Source organism: Nelusetta ayraudi, unplaced genomic scaffold, assembly GCF_046127955.1.
Source record: "Nelusetta ayraudi isolate G7.1 ecotype Tasmania unplaced genomic scaffold, CSIRO-AGI_Nayr_v1 ptg000013l, whole genome shotgun sequence".
Lineage (NCBI taxonomy): Eukaryota > Metazoa > Chordata > Actinopteri > Tetraodontiformes > Monacanthidae > Nelusetta > Nelusetta ayraudi.
The window spans coordinates 4,217,315-4,236,880 of NW_027466063.1; the positions used below are offsets into that span (position 1 = coordinate 4,217,315).

A 19,566-nucleotide genomic window follows, 5' to 3' on the forward strand; every position below is an offset into this window, starting at 1 on the left:
GGTCTTGGGCGGCAGGATGTCGACTCTAGGCAGCAGTGAGCGAAGGTGTTGACAGAGCTAAAGTGTTTCTCACCCCTGCCAAGTTTTGAACAAAACGCTAATCAAAGTGTGTCAACCGACCGTTTGGATCCACATGAGTGGTGATAAAAACGACAACCCTCTTATCGTGTGACGAATGAAGCGCTGCAGCTGTTGACTGACGCTGCCCCTGGGCCTTCCCAGAATCACTCCAGGTTCAGGCGGTGAGTCTCGATCTGGGTCGTGTTCCTGAACACTGAAGCAAAAGTCTTCACTGCGCTCCGTCAGAGTGAAACACCATGACATGTTTCATCTTGTTTCACTTGAGCAGCATTTTTGCATTTTGCGTCTGATTCCCTGTCCCCTTTTCACCACAGGATTGTCAGAACCCTGACATGTGCTGGACCTGGTTGCAAGCCGTGGTGCCCGCACATGCAGTGGAAACAATGGAAAGTGATTGTTTGGGGTGAGAGTGTTGGAGGTAATTGCTCTAAGATCCAGGATGGTGGGAAGACGAAGGGCCCTTCAAGTGCTGCGTGGACGGCGGAAACACATTGCATAATCCACCGTGAGACACCGCTAATCCTCTGCCATGCTTGAGGTTTGTTTCAACAGTCGGATCCCTGTATGAGCTTAGTCACCTCAAAACATGAGTCAATCAAGGATCGGAAAAGACAACTGTCACTTTTTTTGGTCATGGTTGGTTTGCTTTCTTTAGCTTTGTTTGTCTTTTCAAAGCTCCGTGATTATTATTTTTTTTACAAGGGGTCTGACAACCTCAGGTCAAGTCTGTAGCTGCCAAGTGCTTTTCTTTTTCTTTTTCCAATTCTAACTAACTTAACCTTGCTGTTCCAGAGGATAATCTGAGGGGTTGGATAAAGTTTAGAGAAAATATTATTTATTGTCTGATGGAAGCCATAAACAGATTTTTTTACTACTAGAATTTAACTAGCAAAATATTTGTTTGGACTTTAAGTAGCTGTTGTCATGACTGACTTGTCATCGAGCAGACAATTTGCCATGCTGGTATTAAGAATTCTAGCTTATCTAAGTTTTGAAATGCTTCTTGCTTGGGTTTGTGTGGAGTGAACGTGGCTTAAAGGTGACTGCCCCTACTTTCAAATCTCATTTCCGAAAGTATGTCAGTGTAGTTCATATATTTACCATATCTTCAGAACTCTTGATCTATCTGCATCCCTCTGCAGCGCGTCTCCAGTCCCCATCTATGTTAACAGGGACTTTCCCACCAGAGCACCGGCGCTATTGAGCAAGAACACAGTTCCTCCTTCACATTCTCTGGGGCTTCAACAATTTCTCTGTTCCTGCACACACACTGTGCACACACGCTTGTGTGAGAACAGGTCACGGGCCCTCACACATGCATAATGAATGGCTTAACATTGCTTACAGTTACTGGCAAAGACGGTGCAAAGTTGTGAAATCGTTGAAACCTGGTGTCTGTGGGAGACTTCTTTTGACATGAAAAAATTGAATTAGTTTGTGAAACAAGTTTCTTTCTTTTTTTTAATCTTACACATATGAAGGTTTATAAACGCATTACATTTCCTACTTGGCTCTTGATGGGGCTCAAAAGCTCAACATGCCTCGAAAAACATCAGTTCCAGGAAATTTGTTGTCCCAAGATGGAACGTTCCACTACGAGGAATCACGAAGTGAAACAGGCCTCCAGGCTGGAAGGAATACATTTTCATTATTGTTTGTAAAACAGCTTTACTGTGAATTTGGACGACGTGGCCCTGCTCGTTGGCAGTTTGCAGCTGTTGCATGAAGTTAGCATTGCTACTGACGAAGGATGAAGCTACCAATTGAATACTCACTAATACAGAACATAGATGTCAACATCGCAAACTCTAGACTTTCGCTCTGTCACTTTTAACTTATTAAGGCTTTCCCAAACATTTGTTCGGAAATATTTAAAAATGGACGACAATTCTGTTTGGACAATTTGTCTTCATTTCTATAACGTAACGCTGATATTTTCCTCCAGGGGTGTCAGGTTTTGTTTTTGTTGGACCAAGCATGTTCTCAGCAGGATTACCTGCGGTCTGGGATTACCACTATATTCTGAGCCTTCGACGGTTGTGTCACCGATAGCCCGGCTTGACTGATGAACGCTGTGCGGCTGTCAGCGTGCGGCTGGTGATGTAACCTGAGAACTGGAGCGAACTGCTCGAGGGGGGTGTTCTCCACTGTAGGCCGGAATTGAATTAGACCGACGAGAACCTCCATCCACATCGTTTCAACCTTTCTTGCAATACATGGGAGAGATCAGAGGACGACGGGCCAACAGGCCTTCCATGTTTACAACTAAAAGAACTGGAATTACAATTTCTTTGCAAAATAAAAGCAATATTTCTAAAATTTTCGACAAAGTGCTTTGTATGCGTTTCCATTGTGTACGAGCACCGGGCATAAGTTTGTTCATTCTCATGAGTTTTCACTTGGCTGGAAGAAAGATGACGCTCAATACCTTGCCTTGACAAAACTGAATAAAAGACAAAGTCAAAGGATGAGAGTTCATCAGGCGGTTAAAGCGGGTAGATTTTTCTCACGCAGGATGTCAAGAAAAGTCTGGGTCTCCTCCTTTGTCCACACATACCGCTCCGCAATGTAGTCTCGAAGATAACTGGTCACGTGACAGCATATGACAAGTCCTGTGTCGAGCAAATGTTTCCATTGCACTTTTGTGGTATATTTCTATATTGAAACGTCTGTAAAACCTCCACATGAGAGCATGCAAACTTCTTTTGAGAGGTTTTTAATTTCAGAATTCTGTTTTTTCCATCACCAGTTTTTTTTTAATTGGGCTATTTAGATTTTGCACATTTCTAAGGGTAACAGTAACCCAGCCGCTGTCAGCTGTGACAAAGCCAGTCCAGATGTTCACCATCAGAGCAAAGCACAGACCGCAGAGGGAGTGTGTTTGGCCACAGATGCTATGGACCACTTTGCCGCACTCGGGTACTCGTCCGGGTGAAGCGACGAGTAGCCCACCGACTCCACCGACCTCCTCTTCTGCACCCGGTGCAGGAGGATGCGGTAGGTCCCCGTCAGCGGGCTCCTGCCGTCCATGCAGGGATTGTTCCGAAAGTGGAGCGCAAGGATCCCGAGGTCTGCCAGCATGTCCTTCACCTCCCGCTCCTCCGCGCCCAGCGCCTGGTCGTCCTGGGCCAAGCGGGACGGGGTCACGGGCAGCGGGACGTAGGGGCAGGCGTACTCGATCCCCGTCAGCCAAGCACTGTTGGTGATCTGCGTGAGGGAGGAGCGGTCAGCCGGAATCGGCCGCAGCATGCCCTTGATGAGCAGCTGGCACGGATCAGGCACATACTCTGGAATGCTGTAGGCCCCCTGCAGGATGCAACGCTTCAGCCGACCTAGGTTGTCCCCGTAGAAAGGCATGGTAGCCGTCACCATGAAGTACAAGAGGATCCCCAGGGCCCAGGTGTCGGAGTGGCGTCCGATGTAGCCTTTGTCCTTGAACAGCTCGGGAGCGGCGTAGGGCGGCGAGCCGCAGAAGCTGGTGAGGGGCTCGTTGGGCCCGCAGTTGGTGCTGAAGCCAAAGTCTCCCACCTTGATGCAGTAGCTGGTGTTGTAGAAGACGTTCTCTGCCTTCAGGTCTCGGTGGATGATGTTGTTGTCGTGCTGAGGAGGAAAAAAAATCCCAAAAGAATTTTGGGGGAGGGGAGTGAATTTGTTTTTTATTTTGACAACTAATTTGACAGAAATATGAAATAGCTCATTGCACCACCACATGTAGCGCTGAACTTGGGTCTGCTCGGGGCAGGGGGGGTTGTTATTTGACCACGCTATTACAGCGCACACCAGAAACAATGATTTACATCAAAGTGGAGTTTACAACACGGAGTTTGTGGATGAGAGAAAAGAGTTTGCAAGGCCAGTCGTTCAATCTTTTGGTTTGTTCACACTGTACAACTGTGCTACTAAATCTGTACAAATCTGGGTCTTTAAGGTGGAGGAAAGGTTTAAAAAATTGAATTATTTCAGACGCTGAAAAAAAATTATTCTAATTTGTGTTGCCGTCCACGTCCTGGCATTTGTTCTGTGTTGAGATAATTCCAATAAGAAACACAAACTAAAGGACGACATACAGTGTACTAATTATGCAGTATAAAAATGTACTGCAAGCCTTTTTAACAATCAGGATTTTCCTCCAAGTTCAGTGCAAGTTAGATTTGAATGACGTTCGTGGGACTCACCATGTGTTTCACGGCAGAAATGATCTGAGCGAAGACCAGCTTCGATTCCAAGTCGCTCAGCTTCCCCCTGGTGGTGATTCGTGAGAAGAGGTCCCCACCGCTGCCGTACTCCATCACCAGGTAGATCTTCCTGCTGGTCTCGAGCACCTCGTACAGCCGCACGATGTTGGGGTGGCACAGCTTCTCCATGCAGCTGATCTCTGCGGTGGTCAACAGCTGGCTCTTCTTGTCCAGACGCTGCTTGTCCATGACTTTGACCGCCACTCTCTCTGAGACAGAAGGGAGCTAAGGTGTTAGTCTCAGTGGGTCTGACAAGGTGAGAGAGGTGTCAGTCAGGACAGGATGAGATTTAAAAACATGATGTTAACCAGATTAAACTGGAATTGATTGACCATCAAGCGAAATGAGCTCAAAGAACAGCAGGGTGGTCTAATCAAAGGCATTCCTCCGAGTCTCTGGTTCATAAACTGGGTGCTCTAGATTTTTGAGCAAGTGAATCACCTCTTGAGTTGGCCATAGCTCCTTAAATGGAAGCATTCTACCTTCTTTGCATGGCCTCTTTGTTTTTCGTACTTCAACAGTCTCATTCAAAGTTCTGGTCATCTCACAACACATCGCTGCCAAGTTTCCCAGTGGTGATTTAGTGCCATTATCTGGGAATTTCTTACCATACGTCCATTTATTTATTTACTGTTACTTAACAACAACAAAAAAACTTTGTCCTATTCTATACCGGTCTGCCAATAAAAAGCTGAGTGTCTCAAACAAATTTAAAGTCTGCAAGAATTTCATGTTAAAAGCAAGTTAAGTTTACAAGTGAATAATACCTTTGGTCAGGGCATGAATGCCCAGTCTGACGGTGGAAAAGTTCCCTTGCCCGATCTCGCCACGCAGCTCATAGAAGCCGACCCGCCTGCCGAGCATCAGGTCGTTGACAAACCTCTCGTTGTGCGACATGTCGTAGACAAGCCGCTCAAACGGTGTCTGCCTCATCCTCTCGGCTTCTGTCAACTGTGGAACTACAGCGCTCGCAGCAGCAGCGACGGCAGGGCCTTGGGGCTTTGCAGTCTTTTCCTCCTTTGAAGGCTCATTTTTATGTTTTTTGCTCATCTTCTGCTTTGCCCAGAGGCAGCTTTTGATTGCTGAAATAGAAAATTCAAAGGAATTTTTAAAACACAGAAAATCAATTAGAAGACAATGTCACTTTGGTACATGTTATTCATTCAACATGAAAGGTTTTCTTTCAGTTTTACTATTTAGAAAGGCCTGACACCCTCTTACATCACTTAGGGATGCGACAGTTGAACTCTAACAAAAGGCTTGTGCTCTATTTATAGGGTACTTATACCAAGTTAATGAGATTAGCCTCCATGTCAGCTAACTTTGTCCTGTGTGCGGTTCAGCGTCTGGCCTCTTTTACAACTGTATTCGCAAAGTACTTGTTTGTAAAGGGACAGACAGAAATAACAACTGGCTAAGTTGTTTCTACAAATATATTAAGTTAGAACCCAGAATGCAAACATGTTTATCTGAGGATTCATTAGTGCATATTTGCCATAAGAATGTAAGGGAAGCTTACTTTTTTTCATTAACTTGGACAAAAATTTTAGTCAAGCTATTGGCATTTTACAATCTTAAAAAGTTAAGAAACACGCTGATGTTTTCCCCCAATCAATCCCAACATGTTTTTATAATTACAAATGGACAAATGCAGGATGTGCAGACCTTTCCTGCCATTGTGTCTTTGGGAAGCACAGGCCTTATTCACAGCACACGCAAGCCTTTAGTGTCAGCAAACTTAGATTAAAAACATGCCAAATATGCCCTGTTTGATATAAACAGCAGTGTTCTAAAATTCTTTCATTGTTTTGTTTGATTATATAACATTTGCACACTTTTCCTCTTTACTTCCCAATCAAGAGATGCTTTAGTGATGCCAGGGCTCTTACAATAATTCTGTCACCTGTATCCCTTTTCTATTGTAGCGCTGCGCAATATCATTGAATGATCAAATCCTTAAAACATCAGTTGAAAGTTTTAAAGTTGCAAGTTAAATTAACAAAACACCAAAGTAAAAAAAAAAGAGAGAAGCAGTTTACCTGGGAGCTGTGGGTCCTTCATCTGCGTACCTCAAGTTGTAACACCTGGCTGTGACTGAACTCAATGGAGACTCTGAGGACTAAATCACTCCTGCCAATCCTATTAAAGCAGTTTATCAGTGGATCTGGCACATGCTGAGAGGATGGAAATCCTGCATGCACGCTTCATAAAAGAAACCAATCATACGTATACTTGCCTCTGTTAGGGACAAATGGTAAATTATGGGGTAGTATATTTTGATAGTATAAAACGGATAAATATATATATATGTATAAAAAAAAATGCAAAAGGCTGTTACTGTGAACCTTCTCACGCCTTGGCTGTCTCTTGACTCATCACAGTCAGACATAACCTTCCTTTCATCCATTCCATCCATGGAGCCTATCCAAGCTGTCATAGGGTGAAGGCAGGGTGACACTCTGGACAAGTCAGCAGTTCATCATAGGGCCACATAGAGACAAACAAAGACATGCAACCATTTGCACCCACATACACACCTACGACTTTCCAATTCACCTCACATCCATGTTTTTGGACTGCGGGAGGAAGCCTGAGAACCCACGCACACACAGGGAGAACATGCAAACTCCACAGAGGAGAGGCCCCAGACCCGGAAAATTCTGTTTGAATCTGATGATGTTATAAATAACAAACTGTCTTAAACAGCTATCAATGTTGAGGTGTCAGATTCAGGAGCAACAAACACCATAATATGCTACAAATATTGGATATATTCAGTTTGAAGGCTAGTGTATCTCCTTCATGTTTGAAACACAGGCTGTCGTTTGTGTTGTCATCTTTCTTTGAGGACCTGCAATAAACTCACGATTTGTCTTGGGTGTATCCTGCCTTCATCCAAAGACAGCTGGGATAGGCTCCATCTGACCACTGTTACGTCTTCCCCCCGAAAACGTTGAGAAAACAAAGAAACTTGTATGTTCTGGGTTCCTCAATTATTTGTGGTGCATCACTGCTGCCACCTTCTGGATTTAATTCCCTCTTACCACTGTCACATTTTGAGAATTCATGTCCTTTATACATTTTGAATTAACACTTCAAGTGTGGCCATTTTCAAGGAATCCAGACATGTCCTACAACCATTTACCACGACTTGTAGTGTTGCCAAGACTTTTTCAAAAGAATCCCTCCTAGACAGATGTTCATATCACATTTTGTGTCTGTATTTTTGACGATTATATATAACAGTTTGGCAAAGTTGTAAAGCATCAGGACAAATTACAGCACATCAAAAAAAACAAAAAAAAAGGTTTAGGTTTAGTTTAGTTAATTAGTTAATCCTGCCCCAGAAAACCTCTTATGGAGATTTCGGACAAGTTGTAAATATTCAAGCTGTTTCTTCCCCTTTGTGTTTTAAAATGGCCTTTAGTAATAGTGAAAAATGCTGAATCGAGCATCACTTTATGACTAAAATGTATTAGTTTGATAACTAAAGCTCTCCATTTTGTTGAAAATTATATCGCCAAGTGCATTCTCTGTCTAAGGGTGAGCAAATCTGCGTGCTCTAACTACTAAATACCATCCCTATCAGTTACTAAATACCATCCCTATCAGTTAAAGAGGAATTCTATCTTGCGTGAGTAGAGTATCGCAGGGACTAAAAGAATTAGAATTAAAAAAAAATAAAATAAATAATAATAATAATAATAATAATAATAATAATAATAATAATAATAATAATAATAATAATAATAATAATAATTTAAAAAAAAACTATTCGGAATCGGCATTAAAAACGAATTTTTTTTTTTTTTTCCTCCGTGATTAACACTCTGGCCAATCATTGAAAAGCTAATTGGCGGGAGAGGAAAAGGCGGGACAAAGTGCACTGTCGACCAATTAGCGAACTTTCCTCATTGAATGGACGGAAGTGCTTGATGGCGCGTGGCTGATGCTCGTAGTAGTAGTGTGTGTGTGTGTGTGTGTGTGTGTGAGCGAGAGATGCCTGTGTGACATGTTAGAGAGATAAACGTCTGTGGCTGACTTGTGCGCAGTTCTCTCATACGACGCTTGAGAAGAAGATAACGTAGGACAATGGCGGCAGCAGTGGCTACATCCGCTAGCCCGACGGAGCACGACCCGGACCGCTGCGGCAGCGAGGAGGAGAGCCGCGGGGCCGAGGCGGAGGAGGAGGGCGGCCAGCAGACGAGCCCAGCCGCCGCCGCCGCCGCCGCCTCCGCGACACACAACCGACTGTCCAAACTGCCGCTGGCCCGCATCAAGGCGCTCATGAAGACCGACCCGGATGTGTCCCTCGCCAGCCAAGAGTCCGTGTTCATCATCGCTAAAGCAACGGTAAGGAAGGAGCGAGCGGAGGCTGCGACTATGCTAGGCTATGACAGACTGAAGCGGGATATTCTGCGTGATTCCGTTTACCACACTGCAGTGTAAGACGTGCTGTGAACGTGCAGTACTTTTCTGGGTTTTACGACTCTCAGCTCCCCCTGCGTCTTTTCCACCGCTGGCAGTCCCGGTGAAGTGAACGCGGCTAGCCGGCGTGCACAGCTCGGCCAAGGCGCCATTGATGTTTACATGTGCGCCGGTCTCGAGAACGTGCATCTTCGAAATGCGCGTATCCGTGACGTAATAATAAGAATAATAACATGCGGACATACGCATAGTGTCATCTAGCTTTACAGACAAGGAAATGAGCGAAATTACATTTTTGGGTCAACGTTCCCTTCAGAGGAGGGGTGGGCAAACTTTGACTGGTGGGCCACAATGGGCCGGAGCAGGAGCAGATGGATGGAACGTTTTGGTGACCCACCTTATAGGAGAAAAAAATATGATGAGATATGTAGAAAACTTGTGCTATGTCTATTAAAAAATAAAAAATAAAAAATAAAAAAAAGAGGGAGAGAGAAAAAGTGTTAGAACAAAATTTGTGTTGGTACAGTATTTAGCTTTTTATTGAACTGACTATTAATGCACGGAAGAAATGGATGAAATACAGCTATTTTATGACTTACTTGCTATTAACATAGTTTCTTCAAGTTCGGGAGGCCGGATCAAAAAGCTTAACGGGCCCACATATGCACCCGCAGGCCATAGTTTGCCTGCTTTACAAGCTGTGTTGTTGTCCAATCATCTTTGGGGGAGAAAGGCTGTAACTGGCGTATCATTTTAAAACAATGGGACCTAAGTTAATTTCTGTCCTGCAGGAGTTGTTTGTTGAGATGATCGCCAAAGATGCTCTGGTCTACGCCCAACAAGGGAAGAGAAAAACCTTGCAAAGGAAAGATTTGGGTGAGTTGTGCTATGAAGATTTAAAATGGATATTTTAAATACTGAGGCTTCAGGCGTTAAATTGGGTTTGATCGTCACTGTTTGACAAATGTGCTCATCACGTACTTCTATACATACTTTTATTTCTCTTCCAGACAATGCAATAGAGGCCATTGATGAATTTGCCTTTCTTGAAGGTGAGCGCCACGTGTCAAAAAAAACAACTCAGGATTCAAGATGTCTTGTCTGATCAAAGACTTTAACAGTGAGACTCTCACTTTCAGCTCTGCTTGAAGTGATTTAATCTTTATTTTCTGTCTAGGCACACTTGATTAAACACTGCTGCAGAAGGGGACAATACACCAGGTCATCCCTGCATCTGAGAAACTTCACGCCAGCAACAGGAGCCTTTGTGGGAAACTTTTATCACTTTTTATTTTTAAAAAAAAAATAATTTCTGGAAACTGCCATTTCTGAACGTTTTCAGTGTGTCACGAGGAGTTTTCAACAGTGACATGTAAATGTTTTGTAAATATTTGTGAAATACTGCTGTACAATTAAAAATTAAGTCTTAACGAATTAAGTCTATTTCATTTTTACTAACATACTGGAACTTGCAGGGATATCATTATTTAAGGCTGAAAACAATCCATATTTTTAATAATTGTATGGCTTAAACATTGAAACCTCAGGTTTGATGTGAAGTGCAGTGGGGAAGTTCATTGAATCTTGCAGAAGGAGCGAAAAATGCGGGTGTTTCTAAATGAAGTAGAAGCCAACATTAGACACCGTTGAAGTGTGTAACCGCTCTCACCTCAGGTCACATGGATCATATTTAGAATCTACTGTAAATACCTCTGTCCAGGGTGCTGATCCGCACAGTGGATACTGGAGCTGCTGGCTGACCCCATCTGTCAAAGATTTTAAAAAAATAAATAAATCTATATATATTTTTTTTTTATTCTCAGATGACTAGACCTATTTTTTACATTTTGTTAGGCCTCTATTCTGTGTTATCCCCCTTCTTTTCTTTATACACATTATACAAACATTAACTACCAACTACGAACCGCTTGTAATGATTTTAATATACTGCCTATATGAGACAACAAAACAGCCACAAAGCATTTGTTGTCATGCAGCGTGACTGTGATTTCTAATATATATACACAATTCGCCTGGCAAAATGGTGATGATCAGACATGACAGTAAAAAAATTACTTTCAACATTAGACCCATTCTCCTCAGAGAAGCAGGGAGAAGCTGCTCTCAGCGTCTGGGGGCCATGTCAAGATTGTCACCAGAGCGTTTAAGAGCACTAACTGGATCTGAACATTTGATGCAACATTCATTTGACCTGATCAGTCAGCCAGATGTCAACGCCCAATTTGCCAGACAAGCAAAAAAGTTCAAACACTTGACTCCGACATAATGAAATAACAAATTTATCATTCTGGACGTGCACACAGCACAACTCAGACCAGTGGTGGAACAGCGGAGGTCATATTTCCTCTGTTGTTCAGCACTGAGGAAAATCACAGAGCTTCATCGCATCAGGAATGTCCCTGGATCTCTCCAGACCTGAGATGTGTGTTGTTCTTCCCGGCAGCATTTGTTGAGCATGTCCAAAGTCTTCAGTTTCACCCTTTGTGCACAGTCAAGACCCCGCGTGTTTTTGCTGTGGGGATTTTCAAAATAAATGCCTGAATGTGTTTGGGCTGATTATCTGGGTTTAGTGTTTCGTGGAGTAATGAAACGGGGCTGTGAGAAGCACAGATGTTTGGTTCCAGGAGAGCGCCAGTCAACTCCCTGCAGAGGAATGTCTGACTGGCACCAGGGAGTGGAAGGCTCGCTTCTAATAAAATATAATCATCAAATATAATCAGGTTTGGACATCATTTTATTTCCACAGTTAACATTCCAGTTGGGAAGTCTCGTGTGAAAATGCCCAACCTCGCAGCGGCCTGAGAGGGAACAATTTTAATCTCAGCTGATTGGAGAAAGAAGGGCATGTGGCTGCATGATAATGTTCAGATGGAAAACCCTGAAGTCAAGATTTTTTAATTTTTATAAAAGTCATTAAAATTTCATGAAAATAAATTCCTGTACATACTACAAAGCTCATCTGGGGTGTTAGTTGTAATGATTAAACACCTAATTAAAATTGCGAGAGCCATTACTGGTCAGAGCTCATTACTGGTCTCTGTTGAATGTGAGGTTTGGATTTCAATACAATTATTAGCACTGAGCGCAGGGAAATACAGCACCTGTTTTCAAAAATCAACATTTGTGTTTAGATGCACAAGGTGAACTCATCAGTAATTAAAAAAAAAATGTGAAGAACCTGCTGTTCAACTTGGTTTTGATCCCATGTTGTTGTTAGTAAGTGGCCCTAGTGGTTAGTTTATATTCTACTATCATATTCTAGGTTAACTTCAATTCAAACTAATTTATTTACTACACTTGTCCGTACACTTGTGTCTCAGGTGCACCTGAGACACAAGAGCACCAACACCAGTAATTACATTTCACATATATACGTGCGGAATCCTTACAGAAACTGCAGGGATTTTCAAGATGGATCTGGTTTAATTGGGGGCACAAGACGATCTTGATCTTAATCACGTCTTATAAAAAAAAAAGTGTCATATATGAAAAGGTGTCATAGTTGTCAGTTTGCTCTGCACAGCCTAATTAAAAGTTTCCATTTCTACCTCTTTCAAGGATTTCTCATCACCTTCTCTCCTGCATGTCATCCCTCAGTCTAATTCTCTTACACAGTCGGAACAGGAAGTGGTTCCCAACACCAGAGACCCTTCAACACCACAGCCCAAAAATCTACTTACATTAAAAGAAGCCAGTTCATCAATTGGCTGCCGGTGGTTCATCCTTCTTCTTTTTTTTTCCTTTTTCTGAACACGTTACATGATCGCACGGTGCTCGCGCCACGGCAGGAGATCTTTTAATCGCTGCAAAGATATGCAAGAAATGCATCAGCCTCGCAAGCCAACCTGTAGTCATGTGGAAGGTATGTTTTTGCAGCTGACATTCCAAACCTGATTTCTTGGGTCAATTTCTTGAATAGTTAACTCCACCCCTGGCACACACACACACTCACACACACACAGTAGATCGGGACCATACTTTCACATGTAGTCTTCAGAGACATGTGTCCATAAGGGACATCTCCTCAACTTATTGTCTGAACAATTCTTTGATGTTCCAGCAGAAGTCACAGGGGTCAAGAGATAAACTGTCCAGGGTGTGGCTCTGCTGGTGAACATCAACTCATCCATATGTCCCTCATATGTAACTGCTTTTCATTGCAAACCTGTGACACTGTTCCAATATACAATTAACAATATATGTATTTGACGTCTTGTTTCATTGCTTAACATTAGAGTCAATATTTTGTGCTGTATATTTTTGTCAAAACTGCAACTTTATTTCAACTCTATTTCCTTTTCATTATCTCTGCCAGAATCGCCGTTGGAGACACGTTGGATGTATCTTCTATCGATAAATGGTTATGATAAATAACATGGCTCAGTTTCCACTGAGCTGACAGCACAATCACTTCAGCTGTGTCTCAACTCTCAGCTATGAATGTCAGAACTTTAATTTCAGTCCAGCAGAAATAACTTGCAAGTTTTTCTCTTCCCACCACCACCACAACCATCATCATCATCCAACATTTGCGCTCTAAGTAACTCATGATAAGATGCAGTCGCAAACACAATGCTATTGGCGGCCCATGAGGGGAGATAACTTTGTTCCGCCACACCTAACAAGAAAAAAAGAAACATTATTAATGTAAAAATATAAATTCACATTCATAATGATACTCCTTTTTTATATTGTTAGTCTGGGAGAGAAAACACTGAGGGTGTGGGGAGCTTTGCTCTATTTCATTTTGAACTGTTTTGGTTCCAGTTCCTCAGTCCAAATTCTAATGAGCGATGACTGATGGCCAGAAATGAAGATTAGCCATGGGCAAAAACCTTCATGCAAACTTCAGGCAGTGTCACATGCATATGCGTACTTGTAAAATCAACAAGTAAATAAATCAAGTTAAAACAGAAACATGAAAGTCTCCCTCCAAACGTGTTTTGCTGCATCTGTAACCACATAAACAAGCAGGATTGTGGCCATGAGGCCCTTCATGTGGCTGTGTCTTAGAATGACAAGACACACTCGGCTGCAGTCCTGCTGCTGATGGAAACTCAACTGTCAGCATTTGTTGTGGTCACAGCAACAAGATTTAAAGGATCTTTTGGTTCCAAGTATGAATCAAACTTAAAAACAGGAATTGTCACGCACTCACCTCTTCACAGCTTTCACTTTAAGGTTGAATTTTCAGTCAGCTGACTTTCACCACAGCTTGGACACGGACTGGAGGACATGCAGGTTCACAAAATTAAACAAAGAATGCGGCTCATCTGTGTGCACACCTGCAACTGAGGATCTCTGTCCTACAAGTCAACTGGCCAAACAGGCTGCCGTCTTCTGAGCACAACACACACCGTACAAGACATACAGAACACACTGCGGTTATGTTGAACTTTCTTTGTGCAAGGAGTGATTGTTTCATCTCATTTTGCTTTGTCTTCAATAATTTCAAGGGTCCAATTTGTAGACTCTTTTTTCCATCCACAGACATCAAAGGCCAGACAGTATCTGTATCAGGTCTAAAGCTTTAATGGCTCTGAAATACTCTGCTGTCAAACAAAACCTCCAACTTATTCTTGCAGCTGCAAAACTTTTTTCTTTGTCAGTCATCTAAATGTTTTTATGATCCCAATTTATTCATCAAAGTACATTCATTTTAATCTTAAGGACATTTCTGCTTGGGAAGCTGCACTGCATGGCTTGAGCTAAGCCATGTTGAGCATTTGGTATCCATCAAAAGCAAAACATGAATAAAATATAGAAGAAAACACCGTCTTCACATTCACTTTGAATAAAACAGAAACCGCAAAAGAGCACTGAGCAAACAAACTCCAAAAGCTGCAGATCACCGTTAATACCTAAAAAGGGGAAAGTACCTTTAACAAGCCTGGATCAGAAGTAAAGCACTCAGAGGAGGGAGATGAAACAGAGATTGGTTGTGCTGTGTAGCAAATTCAAATGCAGAAAACACATATCATGAGCCAAACATAAAAACAAAGTCAACACTAATTCTTGCTTCTCGGCTGTATCCAGAGTCACTATCAATAAAACCAGAGTGGTTCTAATTGGTACATGTCCACAGAAGGAGCAGGCCTTTGTTTGGAGTCCCACAGAGAGGAGAACTTGCTGGACTTTACCAACACAGTTTGCAAACCAGAATAAGCGGAGTTGCACGTGAAAAACGACCATTTTGCAGAACTTGAGCGGCGAGTCGGTGCTAAATTGCCTGCGACGCCACGGTGTGATTCTTTGCAAGGTGGGAACGTGCAATCAGGGCAAGAGAAAGGAGGAGATTCACAGGCTCCCAACGAGACAAATGAGGCTTGGCGCGGCGAGCGAAGACTGGCGGGAAGGAGAAATGAAGGAGAGGTGAGATAAGTGCGAAAGAAAAATAGAATGAGAGGGAGGGAGTTCAGCTGAGCGTGAGAGTGAGTGCAAAACGGATAAACAGAGGGAGAGGGGAGGCAGGGGAGGAGAGAGGAGAGGAGGGGAGGGGGTGGGGGAGGACGGTGAAGACAAGAGAGTGGAGCGGCGGCGAGAGGTGGTGGAAGTGCGTGAGTGAGAGATGGGCAGGGAGGTATAAAGAGAGGGAGGGAGTGATATAAGAGAGGCAGCCGGAGAGGGAGAGGTGACAGAGTGGATCATCCTCCTCCTCCTCCTCCTCCTCCTCTTCCTCCTCATCCTCCTCTCTGCCAGCCTCGCCATGTCCATGCTGCAGATGTTGACTGTTATCGCTCTCACTCTTCTCCTGCTGGCATCTGTGGAAGGTAGGACGCTACCCAACTTGCTGCTCGTGTCTCCCTCTGCGTGCATGTGTGTGTGTGTGTGTGTGCGTGCGTGTGCGTGCGTACGTGCGTGTTGTTTGCCTTGCACGCATGCATGCACGCACCCTGCAGGTGTGCAGTGTAGTTAGGAGGAGAGCGATGGCGAAGGTGGAAGGGAAGAAGGGGGACAGTGGAGTGGAAGCGTGGATGTAAACAGAGGGGAGCTGGGAGACGAAGGCACACACGCACACACACGCACACACACACACACACACGGTCGCTCCATCTGCGTGATGTCACCGCTGCCGCTGTTTGAAATGTTGTGAAGTGACGACGACGGGGTTCAATATAAAGATGCATTTACAGAAATTATGTGGCTCTCCGAAGCTGCGCCGTCCTATTTTGCAGCTCTTGTTGCTCCTGCTGCTGCCATCACACTTTCATTTGTTTACACATTTGCCTCGGATGAACAGGCAATGTGGCACAGCTTTCTCACACACACACACACACACACACACACACACACACACACACGCACACACACACACACACACGCACACACACGCTTGTGCACAGACACACACGTACATGCACACACACACACACACACACACACACCTCCTCTCTCTCCTTCTCCCACTTTGCCTGGCTCTCATTTCATTGCCATGGTAGTATGTTTTGCAGCACAATGGGATGCCATTGTAATTCCTTTGACATTCTTCTGTGTGTATGTGTGTCCATGTGTGTGTGTGTGTGTGTGTGTGTGTGTGCGAGTGTGCGTGTGTAACTAGAGGGCATGTGCACATTCTGCAGAATAGATAACATTTTTCCCTCATATTAAAAAAAGAAAAAAAAAAAAAAAAAAAAACCTACCAAAACAGCCAGTTTCAGATCAGATTACTGGACTTTGTAGCGTTTTAACTCAAACATCTGGGCAGCAAATATGAAATTAAAAAAAAAACTTTTCATCTCTCACTTGATTCTCTAGTATCACGCAGGAATGCAGGCGTCTTAAAACTTTTGTGGGGATTTTGCTTCAGCGCCCTATTCCCACTTAGCCCGGAGCTGCATTCAAGTACAAAAAAAACAGCGTTCATGTAAAAGTAGAGACCTCACAAAATCAAGACACACAAAAAATGACCGCTCTATCAGTTGTGCTTTAGTTTGGCACGCTTCTCTTCTCTAACGTTGTCCTGCTCTTTCTCCCTGACTTCGCCCTCACCACCCTGAAGGGAAAGGCGTGCAGATGCAGCGGGATGTCCAGTGCTGCATGCTGTACTCGCAGGGCAAGGTGCGCACCAAAGACGTGCTGCGCTTCGAGGTGCAGACGGAGGGGCCGGACTGCAGTATACAAGCCATCATGCAAGTATTCCAAATATCCAACTCCCGCAGCTGCGGAGGCACACGGCGACCTGCAGGCTCGGAAAATATGACCTCGTGTTTAGCGGAGGGCGGCGGAGGGCGGCGGAGGGCTGCGACGGATTGTCATCTTTCCAGGTCATGTTGTTGTTATGGCAGGACCCGCGGCTGTAATTGCCAAGGAAGTAAGAAAGGAAATATGCGGGAATAACAAGCCATCTGCAAAAAAATACCTTCCGAGCTGAGCGCCGCCGCAGCCACTCAGTCAGCACAGCGGGGTCCAGTTAAGAGGAACCAGTCCACACTGTGGTACCTATTGTTCCCGGCAGATCACAGAAGGCTGTTGCAGCTGAGGGAATAAAGCAAATGCGTTTTGGGGGTTGCTATTTTGTTTTAATGTGGTCCACAGCAAACACACAGTTCCTGCGGGTCCCCGTCTGCGTCAGTGATTTCCAGAGGGACAAAAAGCTCAACCTTGACTGCACAGCGTTCCCTTTTGTTCAACAAAAAAAAAAAGAAAAGAAAATTGTCGCCGACACCTCGCGGACCTCCTCGTAACTGCTGAATCATTGCTCGCACCTCCCATCAGATAAAGGAGTTTGTTCCGTTTCGCATGCCTGCCCCGTTGTCCTGCAAGAACCTGCTGCAGCAGCTCCGGCCTTTTTCTAAACCTGCGCTCTGATCTCTTCTCGATAGACTCTACACAAAGAAGGCGGTGAAATGCGCCGACCCCAGGGACCGCAAGGTGAAGAGACTGCTGAGGAAGCTCCTGCAGAGGCAGAGGACCAAGGCCCACCGGACCATGTGGCTCCTTCCCCACGACAATCTTCCCGTCATGTCAGAGGTCAGACACGAGCGGCTAACGTGGTTCAGTGGAGGTCACAGTTTATCCACAAGGGTCAAATATGAATCTTCAGAAATTCAATTTTATTCATTTAACGTCCCCTATTATACATATTTTCACGTTTTCATCCTGAATTCGAGGATTGAAGCTTTGTTTAATTAACAACCCTGAGAAAACCTATCCTAAGCTATCCTAAGCTGTGTAAAACCTTTGTTGTTTTCAGCCCCGGCAAAAATAAACATATTTAAAAACGGCTTCTTTTTATAACCTTACTTCTTTAGAGAGTCGGGAAAAAAGTGCTTTACAGTGGGCAAAAATACCTCCTGGAGGTCGTGATATCCACTGTGACATCACAAAGGTGTTGTATTCAAGTGTGTTTTAGTGCACACTCTGAAAAGTTGAGGAAGCACAGGAAGTCAAAGATGCAATGAGTGTAAAAGCAGGTTGGACAAAGCACAGTAGTTTAAATGTTGCATTAATATGTGACCTTCAAATTCCCAAATGCTGCCGTTATCTGTCGATGCGGAGCAAAGCGTGATTTCCCTGTTGCTTGCCGTCACAGAATAAGAAAGACAACTGGGCGGTCCTGAATGTGGAGTGACGCAGCATCCTGGATGGAACGTGAAGGAGAACCTAATAGTCATATGTAAGATACTCTTCAAACATTTGGCCACAAGTTTGTGCCAGTGAGGTGAATTTTTGCAATAACAGCGCGTCTGCATTCTTTCAACTCCTTCTCTGCAGGCCAAGTAACCTTTCAGCAGCTGGCCGTCCTCTCGAGACGAGGCTCGCTGGCTCTCCACCTGTCTCGTGTCTCTCTATCTACTCTACCCATCTACCCCTGGGAGCAGACCAGGGCAGCAATACATATTTGAATGGCTTTAGATATTGAAACATGAACTGTGCTCAGACGCTTCCCAAGCGTGGGGCTTGAGCAGCCTGGACAGAGGAGTATTTTCCTGTGAGATATAAAGTGTTTCCTTTTTTATTATTATTTTAATGGCTCATACTGTTATCTGCCTGGAAGTGTCTCGACAACACTGTTACTACTCGTGGCTGATGTGAAATCAGTGCAAAAGGTGTAGGTTAAATTAAAAGAGTGTATATTAAGATGAATATTATATCTCAGAAAGCCGCTTTATGCTTTTATTGTGACTTGTATACCTTCTGTGATCCGATATTTCTGACTGTTAGACAGGTGAAACCTGAGGTTTCATCCAAAATGCGACTTCCTTGTGTCGGGAGCCAGCATTTCATACGTGGTCCACCATCGTGTCCTGACCGTCTGTGAAGCAAAATTACAAAGCAGATATCTTGTCATTAGTGGTTTACATTTGTCTTCTCCACCCTACGATCCGTCATCACAACAATGCCAAAGTATTTATGATTCCACTCACCACATGGCGCGAGGCTGTTAAAACCTATTTATGAGGGCTCAATTGTGTGACAGACACACAACTATGTATCGTGGACGACTGCACCGTATGTTAAAACATGGTATGTAGTTAAAGTATTTTATAAATTAAGCTGAAGTAACCGGACTTGGTCGTTGTCTTTTTAATCTGTAATTATTCGATGACTTGGGACATTTCATGAAGCAATGCTAGCAGCTATAGGCTAAAGGGGGCAGGGGGCGAATAAGTCAAAGACTTCTCTCAATAACTCAACAGGGTGATATAAGATTACAGATACATGTGTTAATGATGTCATCAAATAAACTTAAGGAAATAAACTGGCGGCTCTTCCATCTTTATGTCAAGCTTATATCTCTTCTTACATTGTCATCAGACTTTAGCATGTTAGCATAACAAAGTAACTCATTGAAGACTGC

The 19,566-nt window shown here is 43.8% G+C and overlaps 3 protein-coding genes across 3 annotated transcripts; 2 read left to right on the plus strand and 1 right to left on the minus strand.

The window, feature by feature from the left end:
* Positions 1–1,518: 1,518 nt before the first annotated feature.
* On the minus strand, positions 1,519–10,512 carry LOC142886030 (serine/threonine-protein kinase NIM1). The gene is made up of 4 exons (XM_076022935.1): positions 10,414–10,512; positions 5,084–5,398; positions 4,257–4,525; positions 1,519–3,681 (listed from the first exon to the last, which is right to left on the minus strand). The coding sequence occupies exons 2-4, from the start codon at positions 5,364–5,366 to the stop codon at positions 2,929–2,931; spliced, it is 1,305 nt and encodes a 434-aa protein (XP_075879050.1). The 5' UTR covers positions 5,367–5,398; positions 10,414–10,512; the 3' UTR covers positions 1,519–2,928.
* Positions 8,239–10,178, plus strand: pole4 (polymerase (DNA-directed), epsilon 4, accessory subunit). The gene is made up of 4 exons (XM_076022936.1): positions 8,239–8,669; positions 9,536–9,620; positions 9,755–9,796; positions 9,922–10,178. Exons 1-4 carry the CDS (start codon positions 8,409–8,411, stop codon positions 9,933–9,935), a joined length of 402 nt encoding a protein of 133 aa, XP_075879051.1. The 5' UTR covers positions 8,239–8,408; the 3' UTR covers positions 9,936–10,178.
* Positions 10,513–15,302: 4,790 nt separating the features above from the next.
* Positions 15,303–19,129, plus strand: ccl44 (chemokine (C-C motif) ligand 44). The gene is made up of 5 exons (XM_076022939.1): positions 15,303–15,535; positions 16,765–16,894; positions 17,588–17,735; positions 18,298–18,381; positions 18,480–19,129. The coding sequence occupies exons 1-4, from the start codon at positions 15,472–15,474 to the stop codon at positions 18,334–18,336; spliced, it is 381 nt and encodes a 126-aa protein (XP_075879054.1). The 5' UTR covers positions 15,303–15,471; the 3' UTR covers positions 18,337–18,381; positions 18,480–19,129.
* The last annotated feature ends 437 nt before the right edge of the window (positions 19,130–19,566 follow it).

Excerpts from the sequence above, each read along its gene's own strand:
- pole4 (XM_076022936.1), top strand. The coding sequence starts at position 8,409 with ATGGCGGCAGCAGTGGCTACATCCGCTAGCCCGACGGAGCACGACCCG. Across the intron at positions 8,670-9,535 it reads TCATCATCGCTAAAGCAACG|GAGTTGTTTGTTGAGATGAT; the intron begins GTAAGGAAGGAG and ends TCTGTCCTGCAG. Across the intron at positions 9,621-9,754 it reads CTTGCAAAGGAAAGATTTGG|ACAATGCAATAGAGGCCATT; the intron begins GTGAGTTGTGCT and ends TTTCTCTTCCAG.
- LOC142886030 (XM_076022935.1), bottom strand. The coding sequence starts at position 5,366 with ATGAGCAAAAAACATAAAAATGAGCCTTCAAAGGAGGAAAAGACTGCA. Across the intron at positions 4,526-5,083 it reads CATTCATGCCCTGACCAAAG|AGAGAGTGGCGGTCAAAGTC; the intron begins GTATTATTCACT and ends CTTCTGTCTCAG. Across the intron at positions 3,682-4,256 it reads TTTCTGCCGTGAAACACATG|CACGACAACAACATCATCCA; the intron begins GTGAGTCCCACG and ends TTTCCTCCTCAG.
- ccl44 (XM_076022939.1), top strand. The coding sequence starts at position 15,472 with ATGTCCATGCTGCAGATGTTGACTGTTATCGCTCTCACTCTTCTCCTG. Across the intron at positions 16,895-17,587 it reads TGCAGTATACAAGCCATCAT|ACTCTACACAAAGAAGGCGG; the intron begins GCAAGTATTCCA and ends TCTTCTCGATAG. Across the intron at positions 17,736-18,297 it reads ATCTTCCCGTCATGTCAGAG|AATAAGAAAGACAACTGGGC; the intron begins GTCAGACACGAG and ends TTGCCGTCACAG.